The sequence below is a fragment of the Sturnus vulgaris genome, chromosome 31 (genome assembly GCF_052056855.1).
Source record: "Sturnus vulgaris isolate bStuVul1 chromosome 31, bStuVul1.hap1, whole genome shotgun sequence".
NCBI classification, from domain to species: Eukaryota; Metazoa; Chordata; class Aves; order Passeriformes; family Sturnidae; genus Sturnus; species Sturnus vulgaris.
Window position 1 is genome coordinate 371,277 of NC_142273.1, and position 16,769 is coordinate 388,045.

Consider the following 16,769-nt stretch of genomic DNA (forward strand, 5'->3'; position numbering starts at 1 on the left):
GGATCCTCCCCTGCCTTTCCCTGCATCTGCCTGCTTCCCAGGATAAGGGCCTGTTCGGGGTTTCCTGCCCCAGTGAGGTTTCAGGTGTCTTCCCACTGTCCAGACCTGTTCAGCTTTGCCCCTGTCTCCTTTGCCCTTGTCCCCTGCAGTCCATGCCCCAGCCCTGCTGTCTCTGCAGAGGAGCTGCTCCTGTGCAGAGCTGTGTCTGGGCAGTGCTGCCGTGCTGCCCTCAGCTCCCCCTGTGCCAGGAGCCTGGCCCAGCTGTGGAGAAAAGCGTCAGCTCCAAGTGTTCCTGTCCCTGCCCCACCTCAGCTCTCCTAAGAGATCCCTGGGGCTCCAGGGCTGATAGTTCCTGACAGGCAGTGGGCTCAGCCCTGGGGAATGCACTTGGAAGTTGACTAAAGGAATATCAAATTATCCCTCTTTAACTTAGTGGTCATTGAAATCTTCCTCTTTAACTCCACTCCTGAAACAATTCCTGAAGACTTGAAGACAATACTGGTAGAGGTGTGGTTCCTTCAGGTTTTCTGCACTTCAATGAGCACTATGGGACATTTGGTGCCGAGTCCATGAACCTCAAAACCCCAGAGGAGACTTCAAAAATGTCCAAGGAATGAGTCAATCAAAGACCCAAGACACTTTTCAAGGCCCAAGATAATGTTCCACTCACCACTGGCTTTTTGCTGTGGTCAGATGGGCTTGGTGAAGGCTGGGTGAGACTTCCTGAGCAATGCTTTGCCCTCCAGGCACTGATCAGCTCTTGGCACAGAAACAGGAAGTGCAATGTGGCTGTTGCTGCCCTGTCAGGGCCCCAGTGGACACCTGCTGTTCTTGGACCCAACAGCAACCCTACGAGACAAGGATCCTCTGAGGTCCTGGCAAAGCCAAACAACTCTTTAACCTTATCCATCCTCAAAGCATCACAAAAGCCCACGGGCTCCAGGATCAGTTCCTGATGGACCCAGTCTGGAGGTTGTCCCTGCCAGTGATGAATGGAGCCTCAGGGCCAGTCCCAAGAGGGGTCTTTGGCCACTCCTTCCCACTGAGACCTTCCTGGGCCTCCAGCACAGACAGGCTGTGGTATCCTGCAGTCTCTCCAGAAATAAGGATGGATTCTGCCCCTTTGGAATGGGGGTTTCTGAGCACACTCTGCACCAGTGTCCACCAGAGACACATCCTTGATGCTGCTTTGGGGCTGCTGTGCCAGGCCACTGATCTCACCTGTGCCAGGAGCCCGGAGTGCCCTTCCAGATGCTGGGATGGACACAGGGCCTCTGTTGCTGCTCAGGGAAGGAATCTGTGGGGTTTGTTCCTGCCAAGCACAAGTGCCTCGAGCAACGTGGCAAGTCAGAGCAGCCCTTCTGCTCTGCCCCACACACACTGGAGCAGGAGTTCTCCCTTTGGAGAGATGCTTTGGGGCCTTTGGGTTTCCTTCCAGGTTCTGCAGCGAAGCTTCCCCCCTGCAGGGAGTTTCTCTATTGCTCCTGTCCAAGCCTCTGTGCTGCAGAAAAAAACAGGGGGTGACACATGGGCTGTGCCACTGGTGCCTTTCCCTGGAGCAGGCAAAGTCCGGCTCTTTGATGCTGAGACAGTGGTTGAGAGGAGAGGGAAAACTCATCCTACCCGACATGCTGGAGCACATGTAGGGACAGTTTCTGCACAGTTCAGACACAGCCCCGAGGGAAGCAGGAACCTTCTCATGGCGTCTCCAAAGCTGGGGGCCAGTCCAACTGCACTGGGAACCTCCATGTGTGGCCAGCTTATTCTCCCCAGGCTGTTGGCACGAGGTCAGTTGCTGTCCAGTTCCATCCCCCTGACTGGCACTGATCTCCAAGGAAGCCTGGACCTCTCCTTGGCCAGTGTTCTGCAATTAGAACCCTGCAGACACTTCCTCAATTCCTCTCCAAGGTGACCTCAGCACACCAATGACATCACAGCACTTGTCCAACTGGTCAAGAATCCCCCACAGGGACACTCTGCTCTCTCCTCCATAGGCACAAAGCAACAACACTCCAGAGGAAAATCTTCCCTGTGGGCACTGTGGCTCCTTGTCCAGAACAAACAGTCAAGGCAGTGGTCTGAAATGTTTTCCCAGTTGGGCTAATCTCTCATGGATCCACAGTGTGGCTGTGGAAAGAGAGAAGCAGAAGCCTTCACTAATGCCCTGGAATGTCAAACAGCAATCACAGCCATGGACAGCTCTCAGGAACCACTTCACTGTGGCTTTTTCCTTCTTGGAACCTGGACAGGCATCTGCATACTCCTGGGAAAATAAAAACAAGAACAGGGACACTGGGATGCCCTGTGGCTCAGGCAAGACTCCCATGGGCTTCACAACTCAAACTTTTGAGCCCCACTGTGCTCCTCCTCAAAATATGAGGGTCAGTTCCCAAACAGGGACACAGCAGGGTTTTATGCCAGGGCAAAAGTTAGAAGAGTGGAATGTGGGGAATAGTTTAAAAACCAGAAGTTTCAAAACCCGTGAATTTCGGAGGTTAAAACAAGTTTGAAGTTTTTATGGTCCATTATTCTCTGCCTTCCCACTGTTCATTTGGCACATCCCAACTCCAGAGAAGATGATGGAAATCACACCTGCAGGAAGAGTTGGAATTCATTCCCAGAGAGAGGAGGGAAGGAGGGAAAAGGATTCCAATTGTTTTCTTGATCATTGTGACCAAAACCAGCTCTTCACTCAGTTTGCAACATCCCGATGGTGAGGTATGTTCCTCATTTTTCAAGCCAAATTACAGTAATTTGGAAACTGTCCCTGGTTTAAAACAAAATCACAGGCCAATAATTGACTCAATTGGGTTCCCAAATCAGAAATCCTTAAACTTCTACCAAGAAGTGTTTCCCTGCAGTAGAGAAGCCAGTTTGATTCCTTTTGTCCTGAGTTTCTCCTGAGTTCATGACTCCAGATGAACTGGAAGGGTCCTGGCACTGCCAAACGTGGCTGCAGTGACAAGGATCACACCCCCAAGTCACCATTAAATGCACTCATCCGCACCTCCCAGAGCCCAGCAGCAATTCCTGCGCTGCCCCCGCTCTGGGTCAGCCTGACAGGCATCGCTCTGGTGTGCAGGGCTGGCTCCTGCAGGACACAGCGCTCGGAGCCGCTCTGTGTCCCGCAGCTTTGGCATCTCAGCTGTCACTCCACGGCTGCCAGGCCTGTGCCACGATTTTTCCACCCATGTTCCAGTGCTGCTCCACTGAATCACAGAAACACAGAATTTGTGTTGTAAAAGACATTTGAGATCATCCTGTCCAACCGATGACCTAACACCACCTTGTCACCAGGCCATGGCACTGAGTGCCACATCCAGTCTTTCCTTAAACACCTCCAGGGACGTTGACTCCACCACCTCCCTGGGCAGCCCATTCCAATGCCCAATCTCCCATTCTGTGAATAAATTCTTTCTAATGTCCAGGCTAAGCCTTCCTGTGGTGCAGCTTAAGGCTGGATCCTCTTATCCTGTCTGTTCCCTGGGAGAAGAGACCAACCCTCACCTGGCTGCACCCTCCTGTCAGGGAGTTGTAGAGAGCACGAAGGTCCCTCCTGAGCCTCCTCTTGTCCAGGATAAACAAGCCCAGCTCCCTCAGCACCTGCTCATGGGACTTGTGTTCCACAGCTTCTCCCCTGCTGTTCCACAGCCGCTGCTCCTGTTCCAGTGTGGCTGCAACCCCTCCAGTGGTGCTGCTCTCACTGCAGTGCTGCTCGTCTGTGAAACTGCAGGGACTCCTGCAACCATGGGGACATTGTGACACTGAGGGGACACATGGAACCATGGGGCCAGGACTCTTTGTGAAAACTCCCAAGACCAGAGATTTTAACTGCTGGAACCCCTTCACAGCAGTGACTCCTGTGACCTCACATGTCCCCGTTTGAGTCCCCACACCCTGCAGTCCCACAGTCAGACCAGGTTTCCTCACTGCTTCCACCCCAGGTTTCCCATGGCTGAGTCTCAGATGTCTTGTTCCACAAAGCCATTTATTCAGGGTGCAGTAACACAAAAACAGCTCCAGCTGCTGCATCTGAGCAGGACCCTGAACAAAAAACCCGGGGCTCATCTCATTTGTCTTGCCATTTTCCCTTTTTTATTCATTTTAATTAATTAATTTATTTTATTTCCTTCCCTTTTCCCCTCAAGTTTCCCACCATATTTCCTTACATGCTTCCCACGTTTCTGTCCCCTCATATTTCCCATTATTTTGGCCTCGTGTTTCCTGCCTTTTTTCCCCCTTATGTTTCACACCCATTTTTCCTGCCCATTTCCTGTCTTTTTCCACTCACGTTTTCTTCCCTTTCCCCTGCACATTTCCCGCCCTTTCTCCCCTCATGTGTCTCACCATTTTTTCCCTCCAGCATTTCTTGTCCTTCCATGCCATCACATTTGCCATCATTTTCCCCTCACATTTTCCAGCTTTTCTCCGCTTGTTTTGCACACTTTCTTCCTCTCATTTCCCATCGTTTTCACTCAAGTTTATTGTCCTTTATTGCCTTCCATTTCCTGCCCTTTTCTTCCCTCAGCTTTCCTGCCCCTTTCCTCCCTGCACATTTCCTGTATTTTTCTCCGCTCATATTCCCCAGCGTTTGGTCCCGTCACATTTCCTGCCCTTTTGTCCCCTCACGTTTCCCATTTTTTACCTCATGCTTTCCACCCTTTTCCCCCTCATGTTTCATGCCTTTCCCCTCACAATTCTCACTGTTTTCCCCCCTTCTAATCCTGTCCTTTTGTCCCCTCACGTTTCCCCCCAGCAAGTTTCTCTTTTCCTCTCGAGCTGTCCACTCGTGCTGGGTGTCTCCATGTCCACCCACCTCGCTGTCCTCACAGGCCTTGGTCTCCTTTGCCATCCATAAGGTTCGGCAGCTCAGAGCTCTCTCTTTGTTTCATTGCTGCTTTTAGTAAATTGTTCTTAACTCAACCTGTGACCTTTCATTTTTTTGCCTGCAATTCTCCATCCCTCCGCAGAGGGAAGGGAAGGGAGAGTGGGAGAAGGGAGCAGTGCATGGTTTGGAATGTTTCATGGGAGCATCGTACTGGGGATAACTGGGGTGTCACAAAGGGCTCCCTGTGACCTGCCACCTGCCCCTAGCAACAGCTCCCAGCCTTTGTTGGCATGGAACCAGCCCCCAGGCTGCAGTGTCCGGCAGGACAGCGAAGGGACAGGACGGGAGCACGCAGCTGGCGACAAGCCCGCGAGCACAGCTCACATCTTGCCCTGCAGAAGGGAGATAGATATTTCACCCAACCTTCCCCCTTACCGATATTTATACATTTTCTCTATTACATAAAATGGAGAGGAGACCTCCAAGACAGCCCAGGGTGGCCTGGGAGGAGGTGGCGGCTCCTCAGGAGAGCAGCTCTGCAGCAGAGCCCCCCGAGTTGACCATGGTGCAGCCACTGCAGCCCAGTGAGTGAGGGGCCCTGTGGGACTGGGCAGGGCTGGGTCCCCGTGCTGGGATCAGGTTTCCCTGGCACACGGGCAGCGGGGATTGCAGGGGTGGGAGTGATGCTGGAGTGCTGGGGCTGCTCAGGATAGGACACCAGCCCTGGCACAGGCTCTGCCAAGGAGGGGGACAGCAGAGGGGCCACAGCTCCTGCTCCTTCCTCTGCTCTGTCTTGTCACAGCACCCTCTGCAGCTCTCCTTTCTCTTCCCCTCCTTTAGATACCAGCTGCTTACCCATTTACACACAGGAAGCCATGGACTTCATCCAGGCCTTTGCCAGCAGCCCCGAGCAGGTACCCAAGGCCCATTGGATGGTGGCTGTGCCTGGCCAGGAGTGCTGGCTCTGCGGAGCAGCTGCTCCCACAGGGCATTGCACCCCAGGGCTCTGGTCCCAAGGGCTGGGTGTCCTCACTTCTTGCTGCCCCATTGTCTCTGTCCCTCAGCACCAGGACAAGGACCTGAAGCTGAAGTTCCTTGACAGCATCTGCACCCTGTGCAGAGATGCCAAGGACAGTGGCTTCTCCCAGGGTCTGGATGTTTTCTGCAGCAGATACAAGCTGGGAGAGATGATCCAGGTGCGGAGGCATGCAGCGCTCTGGGGAAGAGGGCAAGGAGCCTGTGAGGGCTCCACCTGGGCAGGGCAAAGCTCTGGTGGCTGTGGGTGCTGGCAGCTGCCAGGTTCCAGCCCAGCTGTGCTCTGCAGGTGCTGCTGAAATTGGAGCCCAAGTATGAGATCTGTACCCAGGTGCAGCAGCTCGCCATGCTCGCCCTCGCTGGACTGAGGTACTGGCCCAAGGGCCTGCAGACCCCCGCCCAGGGCTGCGTGCCTACCTGCCCATCCCTGCTGGCAGCCCTGCCCCAGAGCTGCAGGAGACCTTGAGGCACTGCTCGCAGCACCAGTGTCCAACTGCGCCCCTCTCTCTTTACAGCACAGTGGGCACGGTGATGGAGAAAAATAAAAAATTCTTAAAAGTCTGCTTTGACAGAATCTTCTTCCTTCCTCCAAACGGGGAAATGCAGAGCCTGGAAGCGTCCCTCTATGCTCAGGTAACTGTTCCAGGGTGAACTGGAAGAGCCTCCAGTCCCTCTGGGCTGCTCCTGGCCACCCCATGCTGCCTTAGGGGCAAAGATCCAGGGCAGGCCACGGTCTCAGCTTCCCTTTCCTCCCCTCATCCCTTCATCCCTTGCCAGGCTCCAGCCACATCCAGAAATGTTGGCTGCCCTGCTCCCAGCACTAAACTGGCTCCTGTGTCCCTCCCCTTACACTGGGAGTTCAGATCAGTCTTCTGCCATTGGGAGAGACAGCAGAATCACAGCCACTGCTCTCTGCCATCCTTGCAGACCCTGCATGCTATGGACACCATGCTGGAGGTGATGGTGCTCAACTCTCCTGCCTCCAAAACCAGCGAGATGCTGCAGGACATCTTGGAGGTCTGGCCTGTGCACAGAGTGGGGGATCAGAGGGCTGTTCCTCACTCTGGAGAAAAAGGAGCCTGGGGTTGTGTCCAGTGTTGTCCTGGCTCCTGGCAAAGGAAGCCTGTCCCAGCCAGAACCAGGACACCCCAGTGCCTGCAGGCAGAGCGCCCTGCGGGGAGGGTGCCCGGCTGTCCTGGGGAACAGAGCAGAGCAGAGAGCAGCCCCTGCTCTCCTTGCTGCCCACCAGCTTTGCCTGGCACCTTTGTGCCAGGCCTGCCATGGCCCCCAGGGGCAGGAGCCCCTCTGCAGGCTTTGCTTGAGGGCACAGGAAGCCTGGAGGGACGGTGCAAGTGTGTCTCAGGAGCAGGGCTGAGCTGCTGATGCTGCTGGAGTGGGTGTCTGCTTGTGGGGCTCACCTGCAGCTGCTGTCTTCCCAGGTTCTGCTGGACTACTTGTTCATTGACAGAGTGACAGTGCAGGAGAGAGTCATGGGCAGGATTAGGCTGCTGAGCCGTTTGCTGGCCGACTTTTCTCCTGTGCAGGTTAGGACCTGCTACCCTCCAGCCAGGCCAGCCCTTCTAGCCTGGTACAGCCCCCAATGCCTTCATGCCCCAGCTGCCCCCCCTCAGCCCTTTTCCTCTTCTCCCTGCCTCTCCCAGGCTGGTCAAAATGAGAACAGCGCTGCTGCCAGCAGACAGATCCAGATCCCAGTGCTGGGGAAGCTGCTGGGCCATCTGTTTTTCAAGTTGTTCAGGAAAGAAGAAACCAGCTTGATGGCCCTGGATATTCTCTGCTCCCTCATGACATTCCTCTCTGTGCAGAAATGTAAGAGAAGCTGTAGTGGACTGCATCCCCATGCACAGCCGCATCCCCAGATACACCTGCTTGTCTTCCTGGGCCTTGTGACGGCCCCTTGTCGTGCTTGGTGCAGGTGCCAACATGTCCCCAGTGCTGCTGTCCCTTCTGCTCCTCCCGCACACCCTCTCTGCCAGGCTCTTGATGGTCCTGTGTAGCTGAGCTGCTCCTCCATGCAGGACTCAGCTCCACTGTGCCCCTTCCCCATGTCCCTTGGACAGCTCTTGTCCCACCCTGCCATATTCCAGCAGCACTAGATACAGACCCCGAAGGCAGGTCCCCCTTGCCACCAGTGCCCACCACCCCTTTCTGTGGCCAGCTGCTCCCCAGCCATTCCTGCATTCCCCAGACTTGTTAGGGTGGGGTCCCCTGCTGGCCCAGTGGCTGTGACTCACCTATGCGTCCCTGTTTCCCCTCTCTTTAGGTGTCACACTGCCCCCAGCACACTGGAAATCTGAGATCACCTCCTTGTTGAATATGCCCGTCACCTGGGGAGTTCAGGTAAGGAGCCTTCCCCCTTGATGGGCCTCTCACCTGTGGTATCAGCAGGGCATTTGTGTGTGCAAAGGGGCACAGAACCTGTGGGGCTGTCCCTAGTGAGAGGGTTCCCACTGTCCCTGAGCAGGGAACACTGTGGTGTCCAGGCAGCAGCAGCAGCAGCAGCAGCTGCTCCCCAGCCCTGCTGGCCACCAGCAAGCCCTGGGTCTCTTCAGGGCCGGCACTCCATGTCCCAGAGCCCAGCCCTCCTCCCTGCCCCAGGGCCATCATCATCCTCCCCTGCATGGGGACTGTGGGCACTGCTGCCTGCTTCCCTGTGGCCACTGCCAGGAGCACTGCCTGGCACCTCTGGCCAGGGCTGCTGACACTGCCCAGCCAAGCAGCACCCTTGGGGCACTGGCTGACACTGGCCTCTGATCCCTTCCTTCCTGCCACAGGCCTTTGAGAAATACCTCAGGCCTGCTGAGAGGACGGGCGTCGTCCTTGTAGCCATCGAGATCTTGGGAGGCTCCAGCCTCTCAGACAAGAAAGCGCCCATGGAGTTCCTGGAGGTGGCCATGAAATCCCCTGAGCTGTGGCTGATGGATGTAAGTGGCCTTTGGCTGGATTGCCCTGCCCTTGAGCCCTGTCAGGTTCCTGCCCCCTTCCCTCCCGAAGCCGGGTGTGTGAGGCTCCTGAAGCCGCCTTGAGCTTACTCGGATCTGCCACACCAGACGTGGCGTCCTGCTGTGGTTGCTGTCTGAGCTTTTCCCACAGTCTGCACAGTGGCATTTTGTCCAGTGTGCTAATTCTAATCCTCCGTTCAGACCTGGAATTAACGCCTTCCTTTTTGCCACCTTTGCCTGGTGTGGTGGCTTATCTTATGTGAACTTCCTTCTTTGGCAGTGCTTTGAGATGAGTTAACTGCGTCCTTTAAGTCCTGACAGAGGGATGGGCAGGGCAGTCCAAGACAGGGCGGCAAGGCTGTGTAAGCACCACGCTCACCTATGTTCCCTCCAGGTGCCAAAGGTTGTGAGTCACCTCTTTGCCTACTGTGATGAGAAAAACACAACAACCGCTCACAGCTTTTACTCCCTTCTTGTCCTAATGGCGAATAAGTGGCCTGGGCGAGTCGTTGCAGTAGCTCTGGAGGTTGCACCAATATTCAGGTACTGGCCCTGACAGCCTGGAAGGCTTGTTCCCTGTGGGGATAGGGGCCCCCAGGCTCTCTGGCTGCCAGGACCAAGGAACACTGCTGGACCTCAAAGGGAGCAGTGCCCTCCATCCTATCACACCTCTCAGTACAGGCTCACAGCAGCCAAAGCTGGCCAGACAGCCCAGAGCCAGCTCACTGCTCCCAGCCCCATGGGGAACACCCTGTCAGCCGTGCCCACCTGCCCGGGCAGGGTCCCTGGGCAGCAGGGCTAGCCCAAGCTGTGCTGCAGTGGCCAGGGCAGCCCTGCTGACAGCGCTCTGCCTTGCAGCGACAAAGTTTGTCTGTGGAAGGCGATGTTCTCTGTGCACCAGACTCTGAAAAGAGTTTTGAAGGAACTGCAAATCCAACTGCAGGACTGGCATAACAACATCTTAACTGTGCAGCAGAACACCTGTCTTGCTTTCTTGGCTGTGAGTCAGCAGGAACAGCCCATGTGTCCTTGCCCTCAAGATGCTGGTGGGAAGCCAGAGCTGTGCCAGGGGAGCCCTGCCACCTGTGGCTGAGCTCTCTGCTGCTTCCTTCCAGATGCTGGCCTCTGATCATGTGCAAGAGGAGGAACTGGGTCGATTGTACAAAGTCTCGGGTTTTCTGAGGTATTCAGGAATGGAAATGTTCCCTCTGGTGCTCAGGGCCCTGGTGACACTGTCGGAGAGAGCCGAGACGGTGAGCAGGCTGCTCTCAGGGGCAGACATGTTGCACCTGTACTCTGAGGTCTCAGAGAAGGTGGTGGATGGGCCTGGGCTGGGAGTCAGGTGCTGGCTTGACTGCTCCAAATGCTCTGCCGGACATGGTGTGGCCTGGTGACTGCCTGGGGATCAACCAGGCAATGAAATGCTCACAGAATGGACTTGTCTTTCATGCAGGCAGGAAAAATGAAGAGTCTCCTGCAAGATTTGCTGCGATTCCTGTGGCATTGGTCTTGGGAGAACACAATGATGGCCCTGGAAATCTTCCACAATGTGCTGGGGCACCTGAAGAAGAGAGAGGCCAGCTCCACGGCTGTGATGATGGTGCATAATCTCTTGCACCTCTTTGATGCGGTAAGGCTGATGTGGGAGCCTGAGCCCCGCTGAGGATCCCTAGGCAATGACAGCTGCCCTGCAGCCCGGCCCTGGGAGCAGCACAAGGAGCCCGCTCCCCTGGGCTCTCCTGGGAAGGATTCCAGGCTTGCAGCCCAGAGCTGCTTCTGCCCTCTCTGGGCTGGGACCCCGCAGCATCGCCCCTCGCCTCAGCCACCTCAGCTCAACCCCTCCTGGCCACGGGCAGGGAGCCGCTGTGTGCAAAGCTCAGCTTTCCTCCTTCCTACCAGAAGGAAGAGTGTGTACGGGAGCGCTCCATCTGCCTCTTCAGAGATGTGCTGGGCAAAACGGTATGGAGGGACAAGAAGGTCATGAAGAGAAATGCCTGGAAGGCCCTGGTCCGGCTCCTCCTTCACATGAGTGATAAGGCCCCCAGCGTGGCCAAGGTACCAATGTCACAACTGAGCACTGACCCAGAGAGGGGAGGCTGACACCCTCAGGGGATCCCAGCCATCGGGGTGAGGGCTGCTGGCAGCAGGCAGCTTTCCCCCCAGACAGCCCCTGGGAGCCAGGGTCCGCAGGGCCGGACAGGCTGGCGCGGCCATTTCCAACCCCTGCCCTGCCTGCTCCAGCAGGGCTGGGCAGCAGCCCGGCACAACCGAGGCCTGGACATGTGTGTCCCCAAAGGCTTCTCAGCTGTCCCCACCGGTGCTCCTGCAGAGCTTTGCACCACAAACCCTGCTGGCTTTCCCCAAAGAGAGTCCCGAAATGCTTTGGCGAGGGCATGTCTCAGCTTCCTACGGGCAAAATCACCCCAGGAAAAAAGCCCAACTCTCCTTCCACAGGCCCTGGTGCCATCTTGCAGCTTCTGTCCCACAGGCCTCCAAGGAAGCCATCCTGGCTATAGCAGAGCTTCTCAAATGGCAAGAGCTCAAGCATCTGGTGCAGACAGAGCAGACGTGGAGGATAGGCGAGTGCTTGGTGAGGATGAGACCCAGGCTGGGCAAGGACTGCCCACCACACCATGCTGGGGCTGTAAGCTCTGCAGCTGGGCCTGCCCTGGGCTGCTGCAGTCCAGGGCCCAAAGGCTGCAGCTGCACCCTTGTCCCTGTCTCAAGAAGAGCAGCCTCCTCCGCGCCCATGTCCCCTCCATGGCCCCAGCATGAGGAAGGGCTCTGAGACACAGGGGTGCTGGCAGGAGGGGCTGCTCTGGCCAGCTGGGGGCCTCTGAGAAATGCCCACACCCTTGTGCTCTCTCCAGCTGGCCAAGGCCAGCAGCAGGGCTGAACGGTTGGTGTGGGACAGCCAGCCCTACCTGCTGAGCCCTCAGGCCCCCATGCGAGAGGCGGCCCTCAGGTTCATTGGTGAGTCCCAGTCCCCAGGCTCCCTCTTGGGGCAGCCTGGCCCCGTCCCCCCCAGCCCTGGGGCTGCCATGGGCAGGGCCTCGGCCTCCCTGTGCCTGCCGTGCTCACATAGGTGAGGGGCTTTGGTGGCGGCCTTGCCCAGTGCCACCCCCAGACTGCTGAGGGGCTCAGGCGGGGCCTGGGGCCACGCTGCTGGGAGCACGCTGGGGAGCAGGGGCTGATGGAGCTCTGTGCCCAGGGCTGGCTGCGCGGCACCTGAGAGAGCAGAGTGAGGACACCCTGGCTGAGATCCTCTTGGGTGAGTGGGGAGCCGGGCTCGGGGGACCCGGGGGTCTCTGCACACACTGGGGCTCATCTGGGCTCTCTCTGTGTTGCAGAACTTGACACATTGCAAGCAAGAGAGAAGGACGCCGCCATCCGTTGCCTGGCAGCTCAGACCAGCTTGATGCTGAAGTGTCTGAAAAAGCAGCCAAGATCAAGATTCTGCCAGCGCACACTGTGCTGCTGGTGCCGCTGAGCAGAGAGGGACCTTCACATCAGGAAGGGACACAAACTCAAACACCTGCTGAATCACGAGGTGTGAAAGGATGCCCTAGCTTTGTAAAGTGCCCTAGCTTTTTCCAAAATGCAGCCCAGCATTTCCGTGACCGCTGACTCCACCATTGCCCTGACTGGTAGGGACCCGTTCCCCACAGCCCCTGAGCATGGTGTGAGGTGGTCCAGAATAACCCCGGGGTTGTGGCCTGTCCCCTCCTGGCTCCTGCTAAGAGGCTGAGCTGCCTGCCTTCAGCCCTTCAGTTCTTCTGCCTGCCTCCCCCAGGCTGGTCAAAATGAGGACAGAGGTGCTGCCTGTGGAGAGATCCAGATCCCAGTCCTGGGGAAGCTGCTGGAACATCTTTTCAGATCATTCTAGACAGAAAAGGCTGCTTTATGGCTCTGGATGGCCTCTGCAGCCACTTCAAGTTCATCTGTCAGCAGGAAGGTAAGAGAAGCTGTGGTGGGCTGCATCCCTGCACACAGCCACATGCCCCCAATGCACCTGCTCATCTTCCTGGGCCTTGCCATGGCCCATTGTGTGCAGGCATGGGGGTTCACGTGTGATCTGCTTCTGTCACAGGATCTGAAAGATTGTGGGCCAGAGAGAAGGATCCTGGGCCCTTGACCTGGCTAAAATCCTCGGAGATGAGTTGGTGTGGCTGGATCTGAGCCCAGCTACAGAGCCTTCTGAACCATAGTTCTACAACCTCAATTACCTTATATATATAATTTATACTAGTAAACAAGATATATAAATTACATAGATTATAAATCTATATAATATATATAATTTCATGAGTAAATAATATATGAGTCAGATATTTCCTCTCATATATAAATTACATATATTTTGAATATATATATTAATTAGAGATATATTAGATTTTAAAATAAAATAAACCATCTTTTAAAAATCGATTGTGAAATGTTAATGACTGCACCACACAGGTAGCTCTATATATGAGTATAGTGCAACATTTTTCAGCAGTATAGAATCACTTATGTTCAAGGTAGCAGAGAGACTTGGAGAAGAACAGTGAGAATTGCAGGTGGGAAATGTAACGAGGAAAGGGTGGCAAATGTGAGGGGACAAAATAGTGGGGAATGTGAGGAGGGAAATGGGGAGATAATGTGAGGGGAAAAGGACAGGAAATATCAGTGGAAAACGAGGGGAAATGTGGGGAGGAAAAATAGATGCAAACGAAGGAGGAAAAAGGCAGGAAGGATGAGGCCAAAAATAAAAGGAAATGTGAGGGGACAGGCAGACAGGAAATCTGAGAGATAAAATGGGAAATTTGAGGGGAAAAGGCTGGGGAATGTGAATAAAAATGGAAGAATGGTGAGAGAAATGAGATGAGCCCAGGGTCCTTTGTTCAGGGTCCTGCTCAGATGCAGCAGCTGGAGCTGTTTCTGTGTTACTGCACCCTGAATAAATGGCTCTGTGGAACGAGACATCTGAGACTCTGCTATGGGAAACCTGGGGTTGAAGCAGTGAGGAAACCTGGTCTGACTGTGGGACTGCAGGGTGTGGGGACTCAAACGGGGACATGTGGGGTCACAGGAGCCACTGCTGTGAAGGGGCTCCAGCAGTTAAAATCTCTGGTCTTGGGAGTTCTCCCAGAGGGTCTCAGGAGTTATATGAAGCAGAGTGTCACAGAGTTCCCTGGCAGGTGCAAGAGAGAGGTCTTTATTGCAAAAACCAGGCCTTTTAAGCAGATGGGCCATTATCAGTTAAAACCCATTTAAGCACAACAAATGTAATTCAAACAACCACCATAAAACATGATGCGAACACATAATGGTTATGTAGCTTGTTTTTCTCCCTCTAATTCAGCTGAGTCACTTTCCCATAGTCCTTTTCTACTTAGCTGAAGTAACAGGCCCGAGCCATGATTTTACAAGGGCAACAAGGCCCTTACTTTATAAGGCTTTACCTACAGGCAACACAGTGCCACAATGAACCTTGCACCATACTGACACTGGTGTAATCAGACTTTTGCCCAGCAATGAGAAGAGCTTTGATTGCCATATTTCTGTGTTGGCAAAGGAAGGATACAGATCTGAAAGAGACTTCTGGGGGGTGCTTGTTGGGAGAAGAAGCATCTGGGCCTTGGCGATTAGCTGAGAATCTGCCTCTCACAAAGGACCATTGACTCTGTGCCCTGAGAATGGCTTCTGGGCCATTGGCTTGGCAGATGGGTGAGACTCTTGGGCCTACACAGATCATTGGACCTGTCTAAGTGTGAGTGGCAAGGTGCAGTACTTTGGGATCTTCCTGCACTTCCCAGACAAGCAGGTGCCTTCTTATGATGCACTTAAGGGACCAGCTCTGAACACTTTTAGCACTGCTGATGGCAGCTGCCAGGAAGAGAGTGGTTGAAAATTGGAGTAGAAGTGCAGAGAGTGTTTTGATCTGACATGAAGGTTTTTAGTAAAATGGGAAACAGAGTTGGGTACAATCAGAGATGCCTGGAGAAAGAACAATAAAGGTATGTGGTGCTGATAATGATTTTGGTGGTGAAATCCAGGATAAAAATTGAGTTTACTCATCCAGCTTGAACTGTCTCATACACAGTTTAGAAATGTCTGTTCTAATGCTTAAATTAAGTTCTAATGCTTAATTAGATTAAGTGGTTACAAATCTCAGTAACAGTGACTGAAAACGGAATGAATATTCCTGACCTCTGAACTCAGACTAGGATATTTTGCTTTGAAAATAAAGGAGGTGCAACACAGCAAGACATCAGGATATGCTCTAAACCCACTGTCTAAGATCAGGTATTGTATGGGGCATCTCTGCAGTGGATGAAGGTGTAAAAAGTCACGGCCATTTGTTGATGAAAACTCCCCCAGGGCTTTCATATTTTTATGTCAGGTGTTTTTAACAGCACCTTCAGCCTGTTTCACACCCCATGTTTTTTCTCCATGTACGTGTGCTGTGCAATATGTCACTTGCATTAGGGCTCTGAACTGTGCCCGTTTGGGTGGAGGGAAGTCCAAGGTGGGAGGCTGTGGTGATGGCAGGAGCTGATTCCCGGCTGGCTGCCATGACCCTGTGCATGTCACGTTGTGGGCCTGGGGATCCCTGGGGAAAAGTGACCACTGAGCTTCTGCTGCAGCTCCCAGTGTGGGGTGGGCATGCGCTGGCTAAGGTGACAGGGCTTGTGGTGCCAGAGGAGCAGCACGGTTCAGCCGCCCTCGAGCGTCCCAATGAGCCGCTGTCCATTTGTCAAATGAAAAGGAAAAAAATGCCATGGTGAGTGAAGTTGTGTAAAGGAGTTGCAATGGTGGTGCAGGAAGCCAAGATATTCTTGTGCTTTTTGAGGGAAGAAGAGGTTGACGTAAGGAATGCAGGGTGTGGCAAAAGGCCAAGCTTGTAAGTGGTGAGGCCCAGGAAGAACCCAGTGCAGCAGCAGTGCTGCAGGATTCCTGTGGCCTGAGCAAAGGCCGCAGGGTGGCTTGTGGACTGGGCCACGGGTGTGTGCATCTGATGGAGGAGACCCGGTGTCACCAGCATCAGGAGGGGACGGGAGGGGGCAGGTCTACCTGGGGGGAGGGAGAGGGGAAATGCAGGCTCCAAGCGCGGAGGGCGAATGGAGGACAACATGTGTGCTTAGGGAATTACTCAGGTATGGCACTTCCCACCTCCACAGCACTCCATTTCCCAGCACTGCACACCCCAAACTGGTCCAGTCTCCAGTGATGCCTTAAGTTTCTAGTTTTTCTCTTTTTCAGATCCTGTACTGCATTAGTGTATAACTCTGAACTCCATATCGACTGTTAGTAAGCTCTCTTCACATTTTGGTCACACAAAACAATCCTTCCAGGCCTGAGAACCAAAGACACCCTCTGCCTCCCTTTTGTATAAACAAAAGTGAATCGGGGGAGGAGGGGGCAAACTCGGGCAATATGACTTTATTATCTGAATCTGTAACTGGAGATTTCATCCCTGATATCCAGATAGACCAAGCCTATATCTGTCTCCAAAACTTGTGACTGTTGTCCACCTTGAGTGTAGCCTCTGGAAAGCTTTTGACTGCTCAAAGTGTATCTGTTGAGAGCCATTAATAAATATACCTACTTTATTCTCTAAACTCCGTCTAGGCTCTGTTCTAGGTAGCCACTCCAAGGCATCACCAACCCCATGGCATATTACAGAGGAGAATATCCCCTTCCCTGACCCTCACCCTGTTGCATTCTCAGTGACCATGCCCTCCCAGAGCAGCTGTGTCCCACTCTGCACAGCTGCTCTACATGGGACTGAAGCACAGAAAAACCCTCTATAACCTACAAAATAAGATATAAGAGTAGGTATGTATTTATTCAGCACTGAAGTGCATGAGGGATAGCTCCTCCAAAAACATGCACACCCTTGGAGACTTGCGCCTCTCTTTTTATTCTCTACAAACTAGGACTACACAATACTTCTAATACAT

At 54.1% G+C, this 16,769-nt stretch overlaps 2 protein-coding genes across 2 annotated transcripts in view; one reads left to right on the forward strand and one right to left on the reverse strand.

Moving 5' to 3' along the window:
• The window catches only part of LOC148220707 (Fc receptor-like protein 3), a 125,625-nt gene that overhangs the window by 57,120 nt on the left and 51,736 nt on the right, over positions 1-16,769 (reverse strand). The window lies entirely within an intron of this gene.
• Positions 5,295-12,313, forward strand: LOC106864689 (uncharacterized). The gene is made up of 18 exons (XM_088180977.1): positions 5,295-5,412; positions 5,669-5,742; positions 5,893-6,024; positions 6,153-6,232; positions 6,379-6,496; positions 6,791-6,880; positions 7,303-7,407; positions 7,525-7,690; positions 8,145-8,221; positions 8,656-8,805; positions 9,218-9,366; positions 9,682-9,823; positions 9,939-10,076; positions 10,277-10,453; positions 10,723-10,878; positions 11,312-11,413; positions 11,694-11,796; positions 12,174-12,313. Exons 1-18 carry the CDS (start codon positions 5,295-5,297, stop codon positions 12,311-12,313), a joined length of 2,217 nt encoding a protein of 738 aa, XP_088037103.1.